The sequence below is a fragment of the Oryzias melastigma genome, linkage group LG12 (genome assembly GCF_002922805.2).
Source record: "Oryzias melastigma strain HK-1 linkage group LG12, ASM292280v2, whole genome shotgun sequence".
Taxonomy (NCBI): Eukaryota; Metazoa; Chordata; class Actinopteri; order Beloniformes; family Adrianichthyidae; genus Oryzias; species Oryzias melastigma.
The window spans coordinates 14,450,179-14,473,358 of NC_050523.1; the positions used below are offsets into that span (position 1 = coordinate 14,450,179).

At 37.5% G+C, this 23,180-nt stretch overlaps 2 protein-coding genes across 4 annotated transcripts in view; one reads left to right on the top strand and one right to left on the bottom strand.

The window, feature by feature from the left end:
* nnt (nicotinamide nucleotide transhydrogenase) overlaps positions 1 to 13,474 on the bottom strand; it is a 27,016-nt gene extending 13,542 nt beyond the window's left edge. Inside the window, exons 1-12 of one of the 2 annotated variants that reach the window (XM_024299040.1) lie at positions 13,406 to 13,474; positions 11,771 to 11,988; positions 8,246 to 8,475; positions 7,796 to 8,013; positions 7,497 to 7,584; positions 7,296 to 7,384; positions 7,009 to 7,196; positions 6,483 to 6,616; positions 6,203 to 6,394; positions 4,266 to 4,419; positions 3,085 to 3,246; positions 151 to 261 (exon numbers count right to left, since the gene is read on the bottom strand). In XM_024299040.1, coding sequence (XP_024154808.1) covers positions 151 to 261; positions 3,085 to 3,246; positions 4,266 to 4,419; positions 6,203 to 6,394; positions 6,483 to 6,616; positions 7,009 to 7,196; positions 7,296 to 7,384; positions 7,497 to 7,584; positions 7,796 to 8,013; positions 8,246 to 8,475; positions 11,771 to 11,924 — 1,720 coding nt within the window. In that variant the 5' untranslated portion in view covers positions 11,925 to 11,988; positions 13,406 to 13,474. Of the gene's footprint in view, positions 1 to 150; positions 262 to 3,084; positions 3,247 to 4,265; positions 4,420 to 6,202; positions 6,395 to 6,482; positions 6,617 to 7,008; positions 7,197 to 7,295; positions 7,385 to 7,496; positions 7,585 to 7,795; positions 8,014 to 8,245; positions 8,476 to 11,770; positions 11,989 to 13,405 lie in introns of those variants that run through there. The other variant, XM_024299041.1, reaches the window with a different exon arrangement.
* ccdc80l2 (coiled-coil domain containing 80 like 2) lies at positions 13,017 to 23,180 on the top strand. Of its 2 annotated transcripts, XM_024299043.2 has the most exons (12): positions 14,981 to 15,940; positions 16,024 to 16,112; positions 16,234 to 16,407; positions 16,514 to 16,665; positions 18,305 to 18,613; positions 18,682 to 18,913; positions 19,001 to 19,157; positions 19,445 to 19,581; positions 20,386 to 20,537; positions 21,894 to 21,997; positions 22,190 to 22,270; positions 22,381 to 22,716. In XM_024299043.2, the coding sequence occupies exons 1-12, from the start codon at positions 15,664 to 15,666 to the stop codon at positions 22,698 to 22,700; spliced, it is 2,184 nt and encodes a 727-aa protein (XP_024154811.1). In that variant the 5' UTR covers positions 14,981 to 15,663; the 3' UTR covers positions 22,701 to 22,716. The 2 variants fall into 2 exon arrangements, with proteins under 2 accessions (XP_036070320.1, XP_024154811.1); XM_036214427.1 differs by lacking the exons at positions 14,981 to 15,940; positions 16,024 to 16,112 and adding an exon at positions 13,017 to 13,166 and having other exon boundaries at positions 22,381 to 23,180.

Sequence of the window (23,180 nt, forward strand, 5' to 3'; positions counted from 1 at the left end):
TCCCAGCAGATGGGTAAGACAGAGCAGCTGCTAAACGTGGATCAAGCTGATGTTATTACAATTAATACAAAACACTGCAATCATTGGGGCTAATTTATGATGTGGCTCATAGTTGCATCACTGTGGGATGTCCATGTTGGTGCGACTTACCCGCAATGTTGACCGAAGAGATAAATGCGGCGAGCACGGCCAGTGTCTCAGCGGTGGAAGTTGGCAAGTAGCCGCCACCCATCAGGGCCAGACCACCCACAGCCGTCAGACCTGCACAACACTTCTATGTCAGCCCTGATTGAAAACTCGACTTACATAATCCACAATACAGAGCAGCGACTTTGGAAAGAATGACAAGAACACCCCAAGAACTCAAAACAATAATTAAATAATCATCATTAAATTAATATTTATTAGATTTGCCATTTTAATCAAAGCATCTACAGACTTTCAGCCTAGTGTACAGTTGGCTGGACCGATTGGAAAAAGAAGAAATGAGAAGATATAGCGATACAAGTTTAAAGAAGAAAAAATAAAAGCCTGTATGTGATTTAACTAAGAGGCTAAAAGGAAACATTGATAGCATCAGTTCTATAATGATTTACAGGCAGTAAAATGCAAAACAAAGCACAGTGAAGGCCTGCATTCACACGGAGCGGACAAACAGGTGTGTGTGAGCGTGCATGCATATTTATGCTGGAGGTCCACAATGCTGGATTGAACTTTTAAATGATATAGAGAAAAAAAAACTTAATTTGATCATGTTTTCATTGCCAAAAGCCAGCTTTATAATGGTGTGTATACATCAACGCCTATACAAAGGTTCAAATGCTGCCAAACACAATTTTTCAACTTTCATTATATAGCTGTGAGCCAATTTAAAATTTGTATAGAAAGAATGGGAAGAAAAACTTGGGGATTAAGACGCAATCTCCAAGAACAATGGGTTTCTTAAACATCTTCAGACATGTGGTTTTAGGGGGAAAAAAACACCTGAAAGCATCACATTTCAAGACTTTAATGCTTTCCATTCATGCATAATGTTGCAATTAGGACATGGTTTAAATATAGATTGTTTGAATTAAAGATAAAGATCAACACATTCATTGACTAAATATGTATAATTGGTGTTTAAAACTAATTTAGTTTTGCATTACTCTTTTACAGCTAAAGGCTTGGTACATTTACAGGTTTTGCTTTTAATGAGTTTTTAGGGAAATGGATGTTAGTATTTTAATTTAATATTTGGATTGTTTTTCTTTCTAAATTGATATCTTAGCTGGTGCAATAAATCAACTTTTGACCTCTTTTTTTATATTCTGTTTCTTTAGATCTTTTTTGGAAATGGAATTTTGAAATCAGCCAAGTGTTAGCTTAGCTTATTTGGCTGATTTAGCTGATATTTAAGTGTTAGAATAAAACAACAAGCCAGTGGATAAGAAACCATTTTAAATATCTTTGACAAGAGAGTCAATATAATGCTTTTAACACTAGATGAAGAGCACAACTCGGCCTCACTGTGACCCTGAATTCTGTTTTATTAAAGATGCCTCGCACGTCGACATGATGTCATTGTTTCCATGACTGCAGTTAGTGACACAAAGTATGAAAGATGTGCCAAAAAAAGAATGGAAAGAAACCTGGACATGGTAGAAATGCACAGAGAGAAGAAGACAGGGCAAAAAAAGTTAGCCAACTGCATAACTTCAAGTTGCAATTCAAAAATAATCTTTTATAGCTTCATGAACAACAGTTTTATGACAAAGAAAAGGGAAGGAAAAAAGTGAAACTAGTGGAAGACAGTGTAAGGTGGTTATGTCAACGACGGGGCATTGGGTGCCACTAATAAAATTTGAAAGAAAGTGAAAATCATCTTTTAGTTGTTGCTCTGCAGGACTTCAAGCTTAAATGCTGAAGTTCAGCTCTGTGCACAAGTAAACAAGCAGAAGGCTCCTCTGACCCTTAAAGTTCACTGACAGTGTGTTACTTCCTAACCCAGTGAGGGGCTTCCACATGATCAAAGGCAAACCAACACACACATCCTTTTACCTCTTTAACCTCTTAACCCCTCTGGCTTAAGCTGCAGCCAACAATAAGAACACAAGCTTCCATTTCGGATTCAGACTAAACAGCTTAAGAACAACGGATACAACAAAGAGCCAACATGGTACACATTCAGGGAGTCCTGGCTTAGGGCTAACGATTGGTACCGTTTGGACTTTATCTGGCTTCAGTGCTTAAACGGTGCTCCAAAAATGAAGTTTTCTCCAAAAACATTTAAGAGTGACGAAGCAGCATTTCAGCATAAAAGAAATGTGCTTTATTTAATTCTTTCTGGCAGTTTGCACGCCAAATCTCCATTTTAAAATAATGGAGCTAGCACTTAGCACAGTTAGCAGCTGCTGTGCAGCCATCTCTGTCTGCAGCACGGAGAGCTAAACATGAAAAAGAAACAAAATCCTGATCTTTTTTCTGCTGAAATATCTTTGTAGGTCACTGTTTGCATTAAGACAAACCAGTGTATACACTTAGTTATTGATCCTGGAAGTCCGAATCCGTGAACATCTCGACTGAACCGTTTTTGTTAGCTTCTTGCTGGAGCTGCTGCCGTATTCTGCTGCGCTTTACGGTAATAACACATCGAGATCTATTAATAACACGCAGACTTCTGGTTGAGTATTTATCTGCAATAATAAGCTAGAAATGTAAGGCACTGACCACAATAAGAATAAATTAAATATCTGGTACTTATCGGAGATAATAGGCAACTGAGTCATCAACCATGTGATCGGACCTGATTTTTGGTCATGTGATTGGATCAGGACATCCCTAGTACCAGCAGTACCATAAACTTTGGTACTGGTGTCAATTTGGCACCAAGTTTCAATACCCATTCCTACTTCAGACAGAAATTAGCCAAATTGTGCTAATTAAAAAGAACAACAACATTTCTAATAGTTGTTCAAGCTTAAAGAATGAATCTCTGATTAGAATTAGTTATAATCAAAATATTGAGATACTATTGAAACTATTTTCACCAAAATCTCTATATTTTCAGTCATGCATGTTCTGTGGTTTCAGAATAGAACTGACCTGAGATGGCATTAGTGACAGACATGAGGGGAGAGTGCAGGGCAGGAGTGACTCCCCACACTGTGTGGTATCCCACAATGCCAGCCAGACCAAAAGTGGTGACCATCTGAGTGAATGCGGCATTAGGAGCTGACAGGCCCAACGCCATGATGGTGGCAGCACCTGAAGAAGAGGAAGGAGATGAGCAGCCTGTTAGTGCATGAGGAACATCAAAAAACTGAACAAATAACAACATCCTAATCAAATGCAAGTCAATTTGATTCAACAAATAAGGATTATTTTTTTCAAATTTCTATAAAAAAATTACTAAAGTACAATTAAACATCATCTAAAAACAAACTTACAGGTATTACATTATTAAAGCTTCCAGATAAAAACTAGGAGGAAAGACATTTTTTGGCTCAAAAGTACAATAAGTGCATTAAAGAAAAATGTACCACATTTTGTAAAAGTCACCAAATTACAATTTCTGTGCCAATTTTGAAAAAATATTTTAAAAGTATATCTTTTTTTCAGTTTAAACGAAAAAAAAAATAGCAATGACTTAACACTTTTTAAGTGAAATTAGTTGTCTGTATAGTGCGACAAGAACATGACCACCCATGATGCTCGTTTTCCTTTTATGGTTCAGCTTCAGTCGAACCAGATCTTTTCTGCTTTCTGAAGAGAAAATTTGACTAAACAGAACAAAGGAAATTTTTTATTAATCTCCGACAGGACAAAAGTTCAACTGAAACCAAAACTAATCAAGCGCTTGGCCGACTAGCTTACATTAGTGGCTACGTGGTGGTATTAGCAACTACTTGAACATCTAGACGATGTGTGAAGAGAATTAACTACATGTGGCGCACTTATACGGAGAACTGTGCAGCTCCGTGGGAAGCCCTCACTATAGGCCTGACTTCAAACAAACACCCAGCATGACGAGGTTTTTACAATGCGCACTTCCTGACACTAACAGGGTGCCTTGTGAATGTGCACGCCTTTGTAATGTGCCTCTGTCACTTCAAGCCTCCCGCTCACATTCCAACAGTGGCATAAAAGGTGGCCTGTTAACCCATCCTGCAAATCAAAGCGGACCTCAATTCTCTGCACCAGAACTATTTATACAAGACGGCTTATGAGTGCCTTATAGCTCGTAAATTCATTGTTCTTCATATTTACATTCATCCACAACTGACCTCCAGTGTACATGCCAGCGGTGGTAAGAGTAGCTCTGAAGGGGGAGATTTGCGCCGCCTTCTCTGCTTGCAGTTCCTGAACGGACTTGGGTTTTGGAGGAGCTGCTGTCGGCAGGTTGTTGGGCTGAGGAGCAGGGAACAGGTTCTTTCCATTCTGGAAGGAAAAGAGTAAGAGGGATCAAAGGGTCGGTTGAATGAAAAGATGGATATTTTAGAGTAATCACCATTAAAAATAAAAATAAATAAATTGTAACATATCAAGTCATCAATAACCTCTGCTGTATTTGCAGATACTGTGTATGACACATTACACTACATTGTCAATATCAAGTAACCCACTAGTGATTAGTCAAAGCAGTAAGATTTATCTACATCAGTTTTAAGATCATTAGCGAGATCAAATGCTGGTCAAGTTACACAATAGAATCTGTTCTCTTATGGTTCTGATTATGAGGTTCATTTATCTGAACACAACACACGCGTGTCAGTGACATACGGGAGTATTTATCTTATTATAGCTTTTTTATGCTAACATTTTTGAATATTGATGGAAAAAAAATTCAGAAAAGCAACAATGTGATTATTTATAATTTTTAACAAAAGTTTAACTGATTATCTTTACATTCCTTTCCAACTCCAACTATATATTTTTCTATCATAAAAGCATTCCTAGTGGTCTTTTAATTATGATTATGCAGTTTTTGGCCAAAAATCAAAAAGCTTGTGTCGTTTTTTTAACATATATTTTCTGCAGAGCAGCTCATTACAAATTTCCCTTTTGAGTTAAGGGCATGAAAGTCAGCTCCATTTATGTCCCATCAGCACATTGTTTACACTCTCTCCTGCTATCTTATAGCACCGCACAGTCACAAGCTAACATCAGCATAGCAGAAAACAATGGTGAGAAATATAGGAGCTATCCAGCCGCACAGAAGCCAACTCAGATGAGAAAAATGAAGATGTTATGGATCTATCTGTCTACAAGCTGATGCTTGAGAATTGTAGTGGAGAAGGGAGATTTTGGCCCGCTCATGGCAGTTGCTGCATCACAAACACGCCAACATCTACTCCTGATCCATCACAATTTGAATGAAGAAATAATTAGAAACGTTTTAATCTTAAATCATTTTAATCATTTTATATATCCCCTCCATCATGACAAAAATGCTACAAGAACATGCTAAAAACACAAATTCCATTGGAGCGGGTCTTTAAAAGGTTGCTACTTTAAATTATACTACCACAACAAAGTGTCAAAAGTGGCTTTAAGAAGTTAATGATGTTTTATAAGTATTTTATAAGTATTGATAGGTCTATAAGCAAAACCACATTTGTATAAAATGAAACAATGGCGACATCTTGTGGCTAAAGGAACTACCTACAACACTTCTTCCAAAAGACAGTGCAACTCTTCATAATGGCTCAAGCCCATAAAGTGTAATCAAAAGTTTTTTTTAACGATATTATCCATCTATCCTGCATAGCTAAAGAGATAAATAAAAACATCATGTTCTCGAAAATAAATACTTAATTATAATGTTAAGAAGGACATTTAATATTGTTAAACGGTTGTTTTATTTGAGCAATTTTCTTCTTGAGGAACTTTCAGTACGTGATGTCATAAATACTCCATCTGTGTTAAAGCACTGGAGGCAGTGCAGCTGTAGATGACGGGGTTATCTTACATGCTGTGAAAGAGACTGTTTTTCTGTCGGTTGTGCAGAGGGGGACAGTAAGGATCTTGTGAGTCCGTGTTTGGCTGTAAGACACACCAGGACTTGTCCACATCCTGAAAGGGGACTTCTACCAGGAACGTCACAGCAATGCTCACATTTTTCCAAGTTTATAAATAAAACTGAATCCAAAGCTAATTTTACCACAATTCTGTTGGTCAGTGTAACAAATAAATCTAACTTGTGCATGCACAGTTAACCTACCTGCATGACAATAGATCCTCTGACAACATGATCCATGGTTCCATAGTCAAACACATCTTTGACATCCAAGTAAAAGTTGTCCTTGTCTGGGCTGATTGCACGCAGCAGCTTGGTGATGTTGTTGGAGTACAGCGTGCTGGATTGCGTTGGCAAACGGCTGGGCAGGTCTGTGTAGCCGACGTGAGTCACCCCCTGCAGATGTCACATTGAAATGACAAACTTTATAAGAAACTAAAGCCCTTTTTTTCTAATTCTAAGTTTGAACCAAACAAGCACTAACCTTGTGTACTGACAGTTCTCCAGGTATGGTGGTCTCTATGTTTCCACCAGCCTCAGCAGCCAAGTCCACGACCACTGAGCCGTCCTTCATGCTCTCCACCATCGGTTTGGTGATCAGAATGGGAGCTCGCCTACCTGCAATATTTCAAAAGAGGGTTGAAATGCAGCACATGTAAACTACAACACTAAATTGCAATCTCATTTTTGTTGCTATTAAAAGTAAGTGATGCTTTAAAATTTCAATAACAATCCACAAATATGTATTTAAAAATCAAAACTAAAAAGCATTATAACAATCTAAGTGGCTTGAATACATGAAAAAGAAAACTGTCTGATCTAGCTAATTTCTGATTAGAAGTAATATCTGTTAGACTGTACTGTTAGGCATAATCCAACTTTTTTCTCATTTTCTTAGTTTAGATACGCCTTAATATTGACCTAAACAAGGCAATACAAAAACTACCAAATCCTGCTGCCAGTGTGAATGAATCTAATAAATCTCCAGGTGTCTGTGCTTATGAGCATACCTGGGATAAGAGCCGTGCTGATGAGTATGTCCACCTCCTGACACTGTTTGGCAAACAGCTTCATCTCTGCCTCTATGAACTCCTTGGACATTTCCTTGGCGTAGCCTCCCTGGCCTTCCCCAGACTCCTTAACGTCCACCTCCAGCGGCTCTGCACCCAAAGATTTAAACTGCTCCAAAGCTGCAGCTCTGGATAAGAGGCCAGAAAACAACAAGAAGTTACTTTTTTTTTTCTTAATCCCAGTATCAATCAGAAAACTTCAAACTCACACGACTCAAAAAACAAACCTTGTGTCAAACCCTCTGACGATGGCTCCCATGGCTCTGGCAGTACCAGCTGCCGCCAACCCGGCCACACCTCCTCCAATAATCAGCACCTGTCACAAACACACACAGACGATACAAACATATATAATGAAACCATAATATGTTGGGCATCGTTAGTACTAATTTGAAGTGATATCAGTGACAGAAAAGCATAATAAGCACCTTGGCGGGTGGAACTTTTCCAGCTGCGGTGATCTGACCCGTGAAGAAACGTCCAAAGTTGTTAGCCGCCAGCAAAACTGCCTTGTACCTAAAATGACAGACATTGCAGAGTGTTCACAGGTTTGAGTTTTTGTACAAAGAATGAATATTTGAAATAAAACAAATGTGGTGAATATAAAGGATAGAAATCTTCTCTAAGCTTTATTAAAATATAGAACAGCTTAAACATGTGTCTGCAGCTGTCTAACTTTTGAACATCTGCTTTGAACTGTTTTTGATTAATGCTTGGAAGTACACACCCTGCAATGTTTGCCATGGAGCTCAGAGCATCATAGCCCTGTGCGATGGTCACTCTGGGAACTTGGTCCATGGCCAGAACGGTGGCTTGCTTCTGGGACAGCATGCTCATCAGCTCCGGGTTTTGGGCCGGATAGATGAAGCTGAGCAAAGTGGCTGCTTCCTTCATCATCTCCACCTCGTGAACGCCCAGTGCAGGGTTAAACGTGGGGGCACGGACCTGGAATGGAAATAAAGTAACATTCATGACTTTCTCCAGCGATTTTAAAGCATCATTTTCCAATATCAACATCCTCTTTGCACCAACCAGCAAATATCATCAAATCTCAATAAATTGACTTCCACCAAATTAATTCATTTCCACCATTTTATTAATGCTTTTAAATTTCCATCCACCTTTATTTTGTAAGTCCAACTTCCTCCTTCACCATCTAAAACTTCATTTTACTTACCTTAACCAATAAATCAGAGGACATGACATCTTTTATGTCTTTAATTGTCGCTCCGGCCTGAGTGTAGAGTTCATCTGGGAATTTGGAAGGCTCTCCAGCTCCAGACTCCACCACCACGTTGAAGCCCTGCTTGATAAGAGCCTGGACACCAGCGGGAGAGAGCGCAACACGGCGCTCATTCTGGAAGATTTCTTTGGGAACGCCAACCGTCAGCTGTTTGTACGGAATACCTTAGGACAGAAAGAAAAATAATCAGTGAGACAAAAAAAATCAAATTATGTTGAAGTAATAAAAGTGAACCTTGGCTTTTTTATGAATTTACCAACAGGTCTTTGATATCTTAAGAACAATGACCTTTTTGGACATTAAATAAAAAAAAAAATCCGGCATATTTTGATGCTGAGAAAGTTTAACACACATAACATCTGGAGAATCAACTGCACAAAACTTAAAAAGCGCTAAAATAATAATATGAATTAAAAAAAAAAGTTACAATCCACCTTTATAGTCTAAATTAAAAACCAAATCACTCCAATGTCAAATCTATTAACTTTTCTACAATCCATGCATGTAATAAAAAACTAAAAGTTAACAAATACCAAGAAAATCTTAAATCATAAAGAAACATTATGCTGAAAATAACAACTCTTATAAATCTTTGTAGCATTTCTATTCAGGTTTACTGCTCAGACACAGGTCACATGATGTCCTGCATGGAAAATTCCACTGCCCTTCTTTTCCTAAGTTACACATAAACACAAAGAGGTTGGTCGAGTCCTTGAGTTTGATCTTCTGCAATGACCCGTCCTCTGAAACGAGGCAAACAAAATGCAACAAGAATATGAAGTGTCTCCAGACCTAAAGATAAGTCAACATCACTGCACTCTCTCCTCCTTCATTTTACCAAAACTAACACTCAGTAGATGAGGGGGGGGGGAGTTAATTCACTGTTTTCTGAGTTTTTCTGTTCTTGTAACAATTGTGGTTTCTGTTTTTAGTCAAAATGATTCTGTGGTTGCAAAGCCAGATACCATGACCTTGAATGTGCCAACAGGTTTCATTTGCACTTGTATATCATGCAGGTTTCCCACACTCCTTTTAAAGCACCTTGTAAATGAGCAAAGGCACATTCTCAATAGCAAACATATTTTGCATAAAGATAATAAAGTTACATGGCTGATTCTGCAAACTCCAATGAATCCATTCAGGCCTGTATACTAGGGAGTTGTGCCAATAGTAAATGTAGGCTGACAACAACAAAAAACATGAAAGTCAAAATCTTATTTTTTATTATTATTATTTTATGTTTAAGGTCAACTAGCAAGTCGTTTTGTAATCAACCAGCAGTAATCAGATCTGTTGAAGTTACTCCAGTTTACTTCAGCTTTACCAAAGTCTGCTCCATCACTGTCTTAAATCATTTGTACTTGATCAAAAAAAATTGACAAAATCTTAAAAACGAGTATAATACTGTGTTGCCATGAATGCCACATGTTGTTTATTGTGTTTGGATCGACAGGCTTATTGTGAAAAGATACTTCTCAGCAGAAATTAGTTAGATTTATTTTTTAAAGCACTGGTTTTTGTTATTTATTCTACTAAAATTGTATATTTTACTGGAGATCTTAATCCTGCAATAGTGGATTTAAAACAATAACATTTACTCATATTGTTGGGGCCATCAACCCATGTTTTTTAGTATCTCTTTTAAAAATGTACAATAATTAAATTATAACTGTGTTATATTGATATTATATAACTTTCAACAAGAGCACATTCAAGTTCCTTTCAAAATGCAATGAATGACTAGACATAAGGTAAAATATGAGTTTACATTTATTCTAATAATAAAGCATTCTGACAATAAATCAAGCCTTTTACCCTCAGTTTGTTTAGTTATTTTATTATTATTAGAGCAATGTCTGCAGCGGTTAAAAAAAGGTTAATTATTACTCATGTAAGAGTTAAAAATCTAAAAATAAATGACAACATTTAGCTAACAAATCAATTTTTTTAGCATTTTTCTTCAGAGCCAAAGAGCTACAATGAAAGGATAAAAGAATCACATGTGGCTCAGGAGCCTCAGGTTGCAGACTCCTGATCTATACTGTACGTCTTTAGGTTCTTCAGAGTTCAGAACTTTCTCACAACACAAGACAGATGCCGTTCAGAGTAGAAGTTCCTGACTCCAGCTGGAGCTGGCAGGAATCCCGACCTCGTCATCCTGAACCAGAAAGACGCACGCAGGTTACAACCGCGCACACCTAGACCTAAAGCTCCTGCAGCCAGCTGGTACCAGCTGCACAGTACACACAGACTGATCCCTGTATACAGATTTAAAGGTCACAGAGTCTGAATCAAATCTAAGAGCTGCTGGATCTATAATGTGACTTTCAGACTTTCAGACATGGTTCACTCATTTTTTTTTTTTTTATTTTAGAACAACAAATGATTTCAGTTTTCATAACAAAATATTCTCAACCTTACAGCTCTACACACACAGATAATTACTGAGCAGCAGTTTACAGTGTAATCACACCACAGCGATGCAGACACTGGAATATAATGCATGAGCGCCATCACTGTGTTTTCTGTCATTATTAGTGAAGCTGAGGCTAAAGGGGTTTTGCGTCTGATGCAAAAGTTCATGAGAAACGAAAAGAGACGCAGCAGGTGGTGCTGCTTTCATGTGGTTATCAGCAGTTAAAATATCTATAAACCTCAGCAGATGTGCAGAAAAATGAGTTACACTACAGAGAAGGACCGCCTCATGATGTAAACTCGCCAACTATCCACAAGTGAAGCTCTACTTTTATGATCTAATTCACTTCAGGACTACGGCTTCTCCCTTAAACCATGTTGTAAAGTCTAACAGCATAATTAGGCGATCCACGGCACCAACTTAGAAATGTTTCAATCTTGTGCTAATGTTCCAACTGGAACATTTTATAAAGATTTTATAAAGTCTGGCGAAAAAGTCTGTTACTTTATTTTAGGGGAAATTCCACACTTACACTCTTGTAATTTGCTCAAAGCAGCAAGTGAGCCACACATGGTGCAAAAATGCTCTAAAATGCAATGAGGTTTAGTCACGGCAAAACAATCTGCAAATAAACACAAAAACGTTCAACATTTTGCAGAAATATTTTAATGAGGTGACTTTTAAGGGCAGGGCATCACGACCTAACAGAATAAAACCAGTTTCTCAGCAAAAGCTCAAAGGTCAATTGATTCAATTAAATAGATTTATTTTGCACATTTCTATTAAAAAAATTAAAAAAAACAATATTATTAAGTAATGCAAAAAATGAGAGAAATAAACTGGAAAAAGTACAAACTGAAAGTACTTGAAAGTAGACCTTTATGACAATCAGGGTAAGAAAAATCACTATGAAGTTGTTTATTTTTTTACTCCAGACTTCATAACATTTAAAATCAGCTTTATTATTTCTTTAGTTGGATTTATTTTGGGAGCAGAAAGTTGAAGACTCTCTTTTGAAGTATACAATTTCTAAAGCATCTTACCTGGAGTAGCACTTCGCCAGAGAGACTGCTGGGTCCTAAAGCAGCGCACGGATGACGGTTTGATAAGACGTCCGCTCTGCACCTTCACACAGGAAACTCCACTGAACACAGAGCCCGAGCAGCTGACCGCCACAACACGCAGGAGGCTCGCCATGGTGCACACACACGCCTGACACTTCCACTGCAGGAGGAGCTCAACAGGACAGACAGCTGCCCTCCTGAGGAGAAGCGTTGGAGATGTGCCAACAAATCAGGGGTCAAAAAGTAGAGAGGAAAAAAAAGTCAAAATATTTTGAAAGATTATCAACTCAACTGAAGACTTGTTAACATGCATCCCTCTTTAAAACTTGCAGAAAAACAAATATGCTTGTCCTTGGATTATGCAACAGGTCACATTCCCCCCAGCTGTCATATGCTTGTATTACTACACACCATCGATCTTTTCTAGAAAAAATAATTTAATATTTTGAGAAGGAAAGCAGCACGCTATAGGTGTTTTAATTCAAGTAAAAACTAGAGATTTCCCATAAAGCTTACCTCTTTAACTGACAGTAATACAGTAATAAACAAGTTTACTTCAAATCCTGAAAATGAAACTGGAACAAACAAGGATAGGTGACTGGTGTAGCAAGGTTTAAACTAGAATTGGCTGGCTATAAGCTCCTCTGACACTCTGCGGCCTAGATAAGGGCAACAGTTAATGATAAGGTCAAAAATACACATCAATATCTCTGCTAATCTTCATTACCATTAATAGCAAAGTGCACTATTGCTAATACACTTTAGATAGAGGTAATATTACATTTTATCAGATTTATCTAATTTTCCAGTGTTAGGCAAAAATGAAAGAGTAACATGTGGATTAATTCAGATTTTCACAACACAAGTGATCAAACTTGTAAATTATATTTAACAGTAGCTTTGATTTTTAAATGTCATATTGATGTTACATTTGTATAAAGTTTGATTCATTTAGAATGTTTTTCTTGCATCTTTTACAAATATGGATGCAGCTGCAAACAATGTTCGGTCTGAATTCACATAAGTGGGAATAAAACGAACTCTCACACATTTTAAGCTGAATTGGTGAACTTTTTGCAAACAAATTAGCTTTGGGTGAAGCAGACATGCTAAGCAGTGGGGTTTGTGAAGTTAAGCTTTTGCTGCCACGTGATCATAAACGATGACTCTCTGCGAGAGCTAACGGTCGTCTCGCTGCACGTCGTGCTGAATGACGTGGGGGCAAAAATTTCACTAAGCCTCGACTAAAACGCTTCTGCTTTCAATTGCCTCGTGCTAGCATAACAAATTAGCTCAAGTCGTTATCAAAGCCATTATACTCGAGGACCTATTGTATAAAATCTGCTTCTGACTGCGCCACACTCGTTTCTTTGCGGTAAAGATGTTCTCTCATTCAAACTTCTTTTTGTCATCTGCTCCCTGCAGCCTAAACCGAGGATGAGGTTGGAAGCTAACATTAGCTAGCTGCTGCGCATAAGCTTCACTGCAATGTCATTGACACAGGCCGTGAGTCAGCCCGAGAAAAACGAATTTACTGCAACAAAAATGCAAACCGAAACGAATATGTGACAGAAAGCGCTACTAGCGTGGTTAATGACGAATAACACAACTGACCTTTGCAGACAAATCGGGCTCTGCGCGGCACGGGCGAACTTTCCGCTGACCCGGAAGTTGTTCACTTCAGCCGCCGTAACACACAAAATACAAGTACAAAATACTTAGCGAAACGTTTTGATTATTTAAATATGCTTTAATATTATCTATTTAGTTTATTATTTTTTATTTTATTTACTACCAATAAAAACGAATTTTAGACCAAGCACTTTTTTTCTAAAAATACTTTTGTATCCCCTTCCTCCAATTTTTTTTATATAAAACCCGCAAGAGTATAGATATTAACTAATTATCGTCAAAAATAGTCAAATGTATGTATATCCACAGCGTATCCTCGAAATAGGTCAACAAAACAAGCATTTTGAACAGGAACAGTTTTCTTTAATGTCTCCACAGGAGGGCGCTCTAACACGCTCCACAAATAAATAAGATGTACTTCATCACAGTAACTATTTTTTCATCACAATAACTATTTTTTTTAATCTTCTCCCGGTGGCCCCCTAAAGGTGTATGAAAAATACATTTATTTTATTTGTTATTTTGTTCTTTTTGTTCAACAAGGAAAGGTTATGAATGGCAGAGAAAGGAAAGATATAGTTCAAATTAACTCAAGTTAAGGTGTGTTGAAGATAAAAACAATCACAGTGAGTTATGTTTTCATCATCAAAAACCAAAACAGCAGTTAGTGTTTGTGCACAGTCACCAATCTAAAGAACACAAGCAGTGTTCTCGTGTTGACAGTGCAAATGATTGTTCTCTTACATCTAGTCATAATCTGGTTTTCTTTATGGAGTGGAAGGTTCTGTAACTACATCTGGCTCTCTCTGCAACTTTTAACCCACAGGCAGCTCTTCTGTTTGGCTGATGTTCTTCTTTACCTGTCATTGGGTTTATTATTTTGTGCTGGCCTAACTTTTAAAATAATGAAAAAACAAATATCCCTGACAATTCAGAATGTTTTACATCATTAAAAAACATATTGGTAAAATAGTTTGTAAAATAAATTACAGTTCCTTCTGAAATACAGTGAATAATAATAATAATAATAATACAAATATGTTCATAATATATTATAGATATTCACACCTCAAGCTATCTAATCCCAAAATAGCACAATACCAAAGCACTGTTCTGTGTGACCTTTCACACTTACCTATATTTTTATTTATTTTTAATTTGTTTAAATTGTGCGCGTTTCCTGGTTGTGTATGTGTTTGTAACCTGAGTGTGTGTGTGTGTGCATGTGTTTGTGCACTGTATGTGTAGGTGTGAGTGTATTTTTGCACATCCACTTGGATGCTTTAAAAAATTTCCTTTGCAGTCATTTTATTAACTATTCATCCTGTTAACTTGTGAGCATACATATTATGTACACAATGAGAATTTAAAATCAGGTAATTACAATTCTAGTGTTTTGATCAGTCATTTGCATCTCAACAGAACTTGTTGATCTCATGTTACCTTTGGGCTTTTATTTATTTTGTTTCCTCTGGATTCATGACTTTGACCTTGGTTGAACTTTTTAGGACTGCTGCCTAACAGTGTGTGTTATTTATGGCTTTTTCTGCTGCTGCACTTCGTGCACCCAGACTGAACAAAAGGCATCCCTCCGTAAACCAAGATTCTACTGACCCCTACAGGATGATTCTGTCCAGTAACTCATGTCTGAAAAACAGTTACCCCAACACTGACATGCTGATAACGTTACGCAACAATGAGCACGTTTTGACATGTGGATGAGCACAAATGTAACCATCAGTTTGGACCCAGTTGCCTTTGCTGGTGTGTTGCATATGCATGAGTTATTATTGTTTGGTTGATAATAGAAAAAGCTGCATCTCATACTCGATCTCTGTGTCTCTGTGTGTGTTTGCGAGAGAAAGCCAGAGAGGGGGAAAAAAGTGCTTTGAAGCTGCAGAAAAATCCAGGAGTTTCCTGTGAACAAGCCCAGGCTATAATGTGACCCAGGAATGTGCATGTGTTAGTGAGGAGAAGAGCGTCTCTGCAGTCAGTCTCTCTGTTGCTGAGGGGCTTTTAACACTGCAGCAGCGACTTTACATTTCAGATTACAAATTTGATTCTTATTTTTTTACTTAACAAAATGCTGAAACCTCCAGAGATACTTTCATTTGAAGAATGAATTCTTCAGATAGCTTTTAAACATCTGGCTACTCTAGTGCTGAAGAGCAATAGTAGTAAAAAAAAGTTAACACGTGTATTTTGCCATTTAGTGGAGTTCTTCTGCTGCATCAGGAAGGATGGTTCATTTTTTTACTTCACACTGTCTGATGGTGTTTACCGCTCTGTGGAGCCTTGCCCACCTTGGATCGCTGAGTGCATGGACAGGCGTCATTGGAAGCAAACCAAAGGACCAGTTGGACCCCAATGTCAAAGACTGGGGGGACTATTCCGACCTCCCTTTGGGAGTTGAGCAAGGACTAGGATTGGAGGAAGACAGAGAAGAGGGGGACAGAAGGGGCGCTGGAGGGTCAACAAACTTGGCTCCAGAGCTGGATTTTCTGGCTGACTTTGCAGGCAAGAACAACTAAACCGATCCGTGGATTGAGTTTATGAGCCCATCTGTAAATGTTTAGTACAACTGCGCTGTGTCATGGCAGGTAAAAAGCGGCTGTGGGTGATAACAGCTCCATCACACAACGACCACTACCTTCAAATGATGGAGAAACAGTTAGAAGATATGGACCAGGTCACGTCCTGAGATTTTGCATCTGTGTTTATTTTGCATGAGTAAATACAATGTTTCAGGTTTTGAAGTAGGGTTGGATAAAATAATGCTCTGTAATCTAAAGTCTCTCTGTTTTCCTCAGAAAGGGCTGAACTGCCGTCTAGCAGAAAGAGACACTTTCATCATAACCATCATCCAGAACGCCATGATGGAAGGACGCATCCAAAAAACCACTCTTCAGGGGGATGCCACAGTGGAGAACCTGGACCCTGACACCGTTACCAGACTGCTGCACTACCTGGAGCTCGCCAACCAAGTAAACACTGTGCTAAAAACATCTTTTTTTTGTAATTCCTGTTGATGCTTTCCAAGTATATATCTATATCATGTTGCTGATTCTGACCATACCTCCACAATTTCAGGATCAGACTTTTACCATGTTGGTCATTAAGAAGAATCTCCGGGTTAGTGAGCGTTTCCCCTACCCAGTCCGCGTTGAGGCAATTTTGGAACTCATTGATCATTTTCCAGTGAGGAAACTGGAGAAAGCAACCAGAAAAGGATCTCACTTAAGGTTAATTACTGCAAAACTTGACTTGTATGACTGTTCATTCTTGTTATGAGTCATGTTTTTTACTTTTTCATGACCAGATCTGACATTTACTTATAGACATTGTTCAAATTATTTCACTACACCCTTAGATTTTATAAAGAGGGACTGTCCAGTGCCCTGGATATTAATGGAAGTTAGACACACGCTCACTGTGTTTTTGTAACGGTAAATATAAATTCAGCAATTTGGCGAAGTAAATCCTAATGAATATACGCTGAAGGAGACTCATAAAAAATGAATTTGTCAGCATTTGAAATCAATACAAGGATCGCCAAGCGAAATATCGCGATATATATCGCCAAATCAATTTTTTACTACACCTCTAATAAATATGAACAATTTACAAAGACTATCCTTACCTTAAAATAAGTACACTCAAGTTTGTTTTAAGTACACTTTTTTTAAAACAAAAATTAGGTTTGTATACTTTAGTTTACATTTTAGGCGCTTATTAGAGATCAACTTTACAAGTTCACAAGTTCATGCTAAGTACACTTGGATTAAACTTAACTAAATATTTTTATAACACAATTTTAAATATATTTTGCCTATGTTTAACACTGTCCTTAAACGTTTTCCCACACAGCATTAAAAGTGGTGTAGATGTATTCTTGTTAAAAATGTATTTTAATACACTAGTCAGAAGTTTATTACTTGAAAACTAAAAGCAAACTTTAAAAAATATATATGATATACTTCAAAGTGTACTTTCAATAACTTAGAGTAAACCTAAAGTTTATTGCCAGTGAACTAATAGAAAGGTTACTTAAAGTATATTTCTAAGTATACTTTTTTAAAAATAAAAGTGGGCCAATTTTGTCGCAAGAAGTATACCTGTTAGTAAACTGCCAATATACTTTTACGTGTACTTGGTACACTTTGGGAAATATACTTTTCTATACTTAAGGATACTTTAAAACATATTTGGTAAGAGTATTTCTGAATCCACTGAGTTCTGATGATGAAAACTTGGATGATTTATTTAAAAAAATTAGATTTAAAAACCCTTTTAAAAAAAATAATAAATCGTTCAAATGCAATGCATTGTGGTCTATATTCGCCAATCTAGTGAGCATCAATACACACTGATTTTTCACAATCTTCTGGGATTCTGGGTTTATGAATTGTAAATTTGGGCACTCCTACAAAATGGCGAACCTCAAATGTAGTGGACTAAGTAGTGAGAGAATTTGGACACAACCTCGTCTGAAGGTTAAGTTTAAGGTACCAATGTATGCTTTGATAAGTTAGGGTCAGGTGTTTCAAACTTATGCATGCGTGGTTACCACAAAAATAGCATTACACAGCTTCATGCGCAATGATAGGGGTAAATGAGAATGTGTGTTTTCATTTTTTAATTTGAATTATGACTAACCAAAAACTTAAATATTTAATGAAGCTTTCAACCAACAAACATTAAGGATCTAAAATTACATCCAACAATGAATGGCTTTAGAGGTGTATATTCTGGCCAAGAAATATTTTACATTTACTTACGGACAATTCATTTATTCAAAAAAAGTATTTTGGTCTCTTATGTCTTTAAGAATATAACTTAAAACTTTTTCAATAACTGAATTAACTATTTTGCCTGTTGTAGGTGCAAAACTATAAAGAAGAAGCTTGTAGTGAAAAGGAGAAAGATGACAAAGAAGATTGTGCTGAGCCCTCATACCCGAGGGAACATTACATCTGTAGTGACTTTGCAAAGGAAAGGTCCAGTGGACAAAAAAGTCGCCCTGAAGAGTAAAATCCAGGACATACTGAACGGTCGGTCCAGGTTTGTCATTTGGAAGAAGCCCGCTGAAACTGCGAAAGGAAAAGAATCGGGCAGTAATGACTGGCCCACTTCTCAAGTGCTTCGTCCTACAGCAGGTCCAAGGAGAAGCAAGGAGGTGGTGAAAGACAGGTGCTGTCTTTGTGCTTTCTTCAAGCTAGAGTTGTGTTAATTTTTCTGACAGAAATTACATTTTGCAGGCCCCACTCTGCTGTAGAAAACGTGAAGAAAAATAGAAACACGCAAGAAAAGGTAGAGCCAGGAGTGAAAGCTGACATTCAGGACAAACAAAGCTCAAAGAAAAAAAACAAGAAGAAGAAAGGAAAGAAAGGGAAAGGACGGGGAAAGAAGTCCAGCAGAGAAGCAAGTGAGGAGGACAAAGCGGCTCTGAAAAAGCTTTTGGACAGTCTGAGAGGGTCCAGACGCCTGATGGTGAGTGTGTCTGTACCTTTTGCCTCCATCTGAACCCTTTTTAGACCCACAAAGCTCATAAATTAACACTTTATTTTTGTTTAAAAGCTGATTTCAACACCCAGTAGAGATGCGGCGCTGTATGTGCAGCAAAGTGGAGAAAACGAGAGGCAAAAGTGTGAGCTTGCTACCAGGAAGATCACCGTGGCAACTGTAGTGGGAGAAGGACGTGAGGCCACCCTCACACTGCAGCATCATCAGCTCAGTGAGACAGTTTTATATATTTAAACATTTCTATTCGTGATCTAAACAATTTGAACTTAAGAAGAAGATTTTTTTAAGCATTACAACAAAGAAATGACATTTCTATACATCAAAAAACAAAACAAAAATAATATTAAAAGCTGAAATGATCAATCATCAATAGTATCAACAGATATATGCCCACATAAACGGCTATTTTTGGGTGCAATGTGTTTTTCCAATGCTGTAAAGGCCAATAACTGAATAGTCAATGCCTCAAATCTATGATGTGAAATTGTTTTCTTTCAGAGTCTGAGCCTCCTCTCAGTGACCAATCGAAGGAGCTTTCCAGTGCAGGATTAATCTCTTTGTTGAGGCAGGAGCTCGGCATGTCGTCTGCTGATCTCTTTTCAATAACCGTCACCGATTATGACATCAAGCCCAAAGTAAGAGGGTGTCTGAACTTCTTGGTGTCCGTGTTTGCATTTCAGGGATTTTCTCCATAAGATAGTTCTACAACTTTGGTCAAAAAAGTAAATTAGATTTCATTTCTTTTACTGGAAGCATCACAGATTTACAAATGTTGTTTGTTTGGGGACCAAAAAAAGCACAAAGCAAAAAACTTATGACAAATTTACAGTCCTTTTTGTGGCCATCACTTCTTTGCTTTGTCTATACTGCTGACTTTTTGGTTTACTTTTGGTCTTTTGGGTCATCAAGTGAGACTTCCGAGTTATTTAGGGCACGTTCACACGGGCAAGTTTAGTCACACGCTGGTTCTTTTCCTTTGTGTTTGCTAAATATGAAAGCTCACTTGAACTTTGTGAATTCTGCTACATTTGAGAGGAAGGGTGTCAGTTCACTTAAAGGTCAACTAAAGTGTGGAAATGAACAAAAGGAAGTATATGACCTAATAATAGGAGCACATATTGCAATGTAAAAATCAGAGGAAGAGCTGAAACAGATGGTTTTCTTCATTCTCTTTACCTGCTTTATCAGGGGAAATTAGCCATTTTTTAATGTAGTTTGGCCCTATTTGATTTGATGAAAATGATTGACCTTCTCTGTTCACTATACCCTGTTAGTTTGGTCCACCAAAGATCAACTTTCCCACCAACAAATTAAGCTTCCAGGCTGAGGGAACAGTCTCCAATGTGGACCAAACAAACCTGTGTGATGACTCAGCCTGATTAAAAAAAAATCCTGTCTTTACTTTATTTTCTTTTCATCAAACCTCCTCTGTCCTGCAGACCGTCTTCGAGGCTCCTCCATCAAGCTCAGCTTTGTTTGAGTACATTGACAACTTTCCTTCGAGGCACTCGGAGAAAGAGAGGGAAAAAAAGAGTCCTCCTGTCTGTTCTGAAGACGTGCCCGCACCTGCTGTTCAGGATTCACTTCTCAGGTAGAGTTCACCTCTGAGCGCTGCTACGAGCTAAATTTTAGAAGGAAAAAATCTCAATAAATACATAAACAAATCTACCTGTTATGGGTAGTAACAACCATGGGGATTTCTTGTTTCACTTATTCATAAATAAACATTTTTATTTATTTAGTTTGGGTGCGTAGCATGTTCTAAAGAAAAGCAATGACTCTTTAGCTTTTTCCTAACTTTCCATTCCTCCTCACTTTACTTAATATCTATTTGGCACCCAAAAAAATGAAATGAAAATATTTAGGTTTTATTCAATCCCATTCTCAGTCCAGAAAACATCCCAGAATTGTTTGTTGTCAACAAACCTGCAGAGCTAATCTCCATTTTTGCTCATCTGTTTGTTTTCTCTCTATATATTTATTCTCTAAATATATATATTTAATTCATTTGCTGTTTTATTCTATTATTTTTTCTGCATATAAATAGCTCACAATGACAACTCTAATTTAAAGGTATCTTGATGACATAAAATCCAATCCTTGCCTCTAAAAATGTTCCTCACAGTGGTGAAAAAAGAGCAAATCACACCTGGCAATAATACACAAATTACATTTTCAACTTAAGTGCATAAAAATAAAAAATCTTAACAGAATCTGATGAAAAGTTGTACATTTTAAAAGCAATGACTTGCGATCCAAAATCTTTTATTCACTAAATATAAACATATTCTTGTCTGACTAATGTTTCTGATAAATCTCGACATTTTGTCGTTTGTTTTATTTGATCAAATACGAATTTTACCAGTGGAAATGTCCAACAAATTGCAGGAATGACTGCATGATAAAAAAATATATTTACAATTGTAAAATTCTTGCCTTGTGAAAGGAAGGCCCCCCTGTCTTAATTCCCAGCTGGGACCGTCCCGGGTGCATGTTCTCCCCCTGCATGCGTAGGTTTTCTCCAGGCACCCCAGGTTCCTCCCACAGTCCAAATATAAGTGTCACAGGGTAATTGGTGTCTCTAAACTGTCCCTGGGTGAATGTGAGACTAATTGTGTACCTTGCAACAGACTGGTGAGCTGTCCACCTTCACACAGGACAGGCTCCAGCAACATCATGACCCCAAAAGGGATATATCATGTTAAGAAAATGGATGGATGCATCCTAATTGTCTTTAAGAAAATACATTCAATAAATTAAATTCTCCTCCTTAATATGTGAAATTGTTCTAAGCTTGCCTTAAAAGTCGACCTCAGTGCCACTTGTTTGTGCATGATTTTTTTAATCATTTATTTATTTAATAAACGAAATTCAAAGGATGATTCCGAGCATCCATAATTTTGTACTGAAAATAATTAAAATCAAAAAAACTTTTGGCGCTTTCCAGGTTTATGTCCAAGAGAAGACTTCTGCTGATCTCAGCTCCCTCTGAAGATGACTATTCTTTCCAGCAACAGCGCTCTGCTCTGATTGGACAGGAGTGTCACCTTGGTGAGTAGCTCTACACGACCCTCACATTCAGGTTCTGATAACAGGCTTCAGTTATAAAATTAGGAAACACAGACAATACCTTAATATTGTCTACTGCGTAATTCTATAACTAAAAAATCTATTTTGAGCTCAACTGATGCTAGAAAAACATTTAAATGAGGCAGAATGAAGCACTGCTTCTTCTTTCCACAGGTATTCGCCACTTTGCCTTACTAAAGCTTTTTGGAAATGGAGAAAGAGCTTCAGGAACTGTGGAGCTATTTCCCCTAAATGGTAATTAAAAGTTGGAAATTATTGGGATTCAATGTAGACTTCAGTTTTCTCATAATTATTAACTTAAATTTAGCCTTCTGTGCAGCACTGACCTTTCACTACCTCTACAGGTCGCAGTCAGAGTGAAGTTGAACCCCTGTCCTCCGCCACGGTTAGAAATCTGAGGGAGCAGCTGAAAATAAGCGAGGATTATTTCAGTATGCTGGTGGTGGGGAAAGATGGCGATGTTAAAGCCTGGTTCACATCACCAATGTGGTCCCTGGACAGCATCTACGACCTGGTGGACTCCATGGAGCTTCGTCTTCAGGAGGAGAAGCTCCAGAGGAGTCTGGGGATCCACTGTACTGAGGAAGGAGGAGCTAGAGGCGGTGAAGCGGGGCAATACCCTGGATATGGTGGCGAAGAGGAGACAAGCATGTATCAGAAATGAAAGGAAAAAACACACAATGGGCTTAAGCAAAACTAATCGTGTAATAACTAAATAAAAAGGTGCAAATGTTAGAAATTGTAATAAGAGGCTGCTTGTTTGTGTGCATGTGTGCAAAGGAGAATAAAAAAACAAGATTTTTATTTCAGAGTTTTAGAATAAAATGTATTTCTAATATTTGGCTGAAGGCTGCAGACTTATCAGTCATTGACTTGGAACGTAGGAGTTTATCCAAAGAAGTATAAGATAGATTTTAAAAATATTTATTCTTATGATTGAAATTAGTTTATCAAATATTTATAGATCTTTTTTGATTCAATTTCTGATTCCAATTATACCACACTTTACTTTTAATACATATTAGGAAATCATTTTTTCAACAGTTTGTTCAGTTTACATCAATGGTTGTGTAAAAACTGTGAAATCCATTTTTGGAATTTCAATTATTTGAGGACAAATAAATCAATTTATTAATCTGAAACA

Coding starts and splice junctions, on each gene's coding strand:
- ccdc80l2 (XM_024299043.2), top strand. CDS start 15,664: ATGGTTCATTTTTTTACTTCACACTGTCTGATGGTGTTTACCGCTCTG. Junction 16,113..16,233: donor AGTTAGAAGATATGGACCAG/GTCACGTCCTGA, acceptor TGTTTTCCTCAG/AAAGGGCTGAACTGCCGTCT. Junction 18,914..19,000: donor GAGGGTCCAGACGCCTGATG/GTGAGTGTGTCT, acceptor TTTGTTTAAAAG/CTGATTTCAACACCCAGTAG.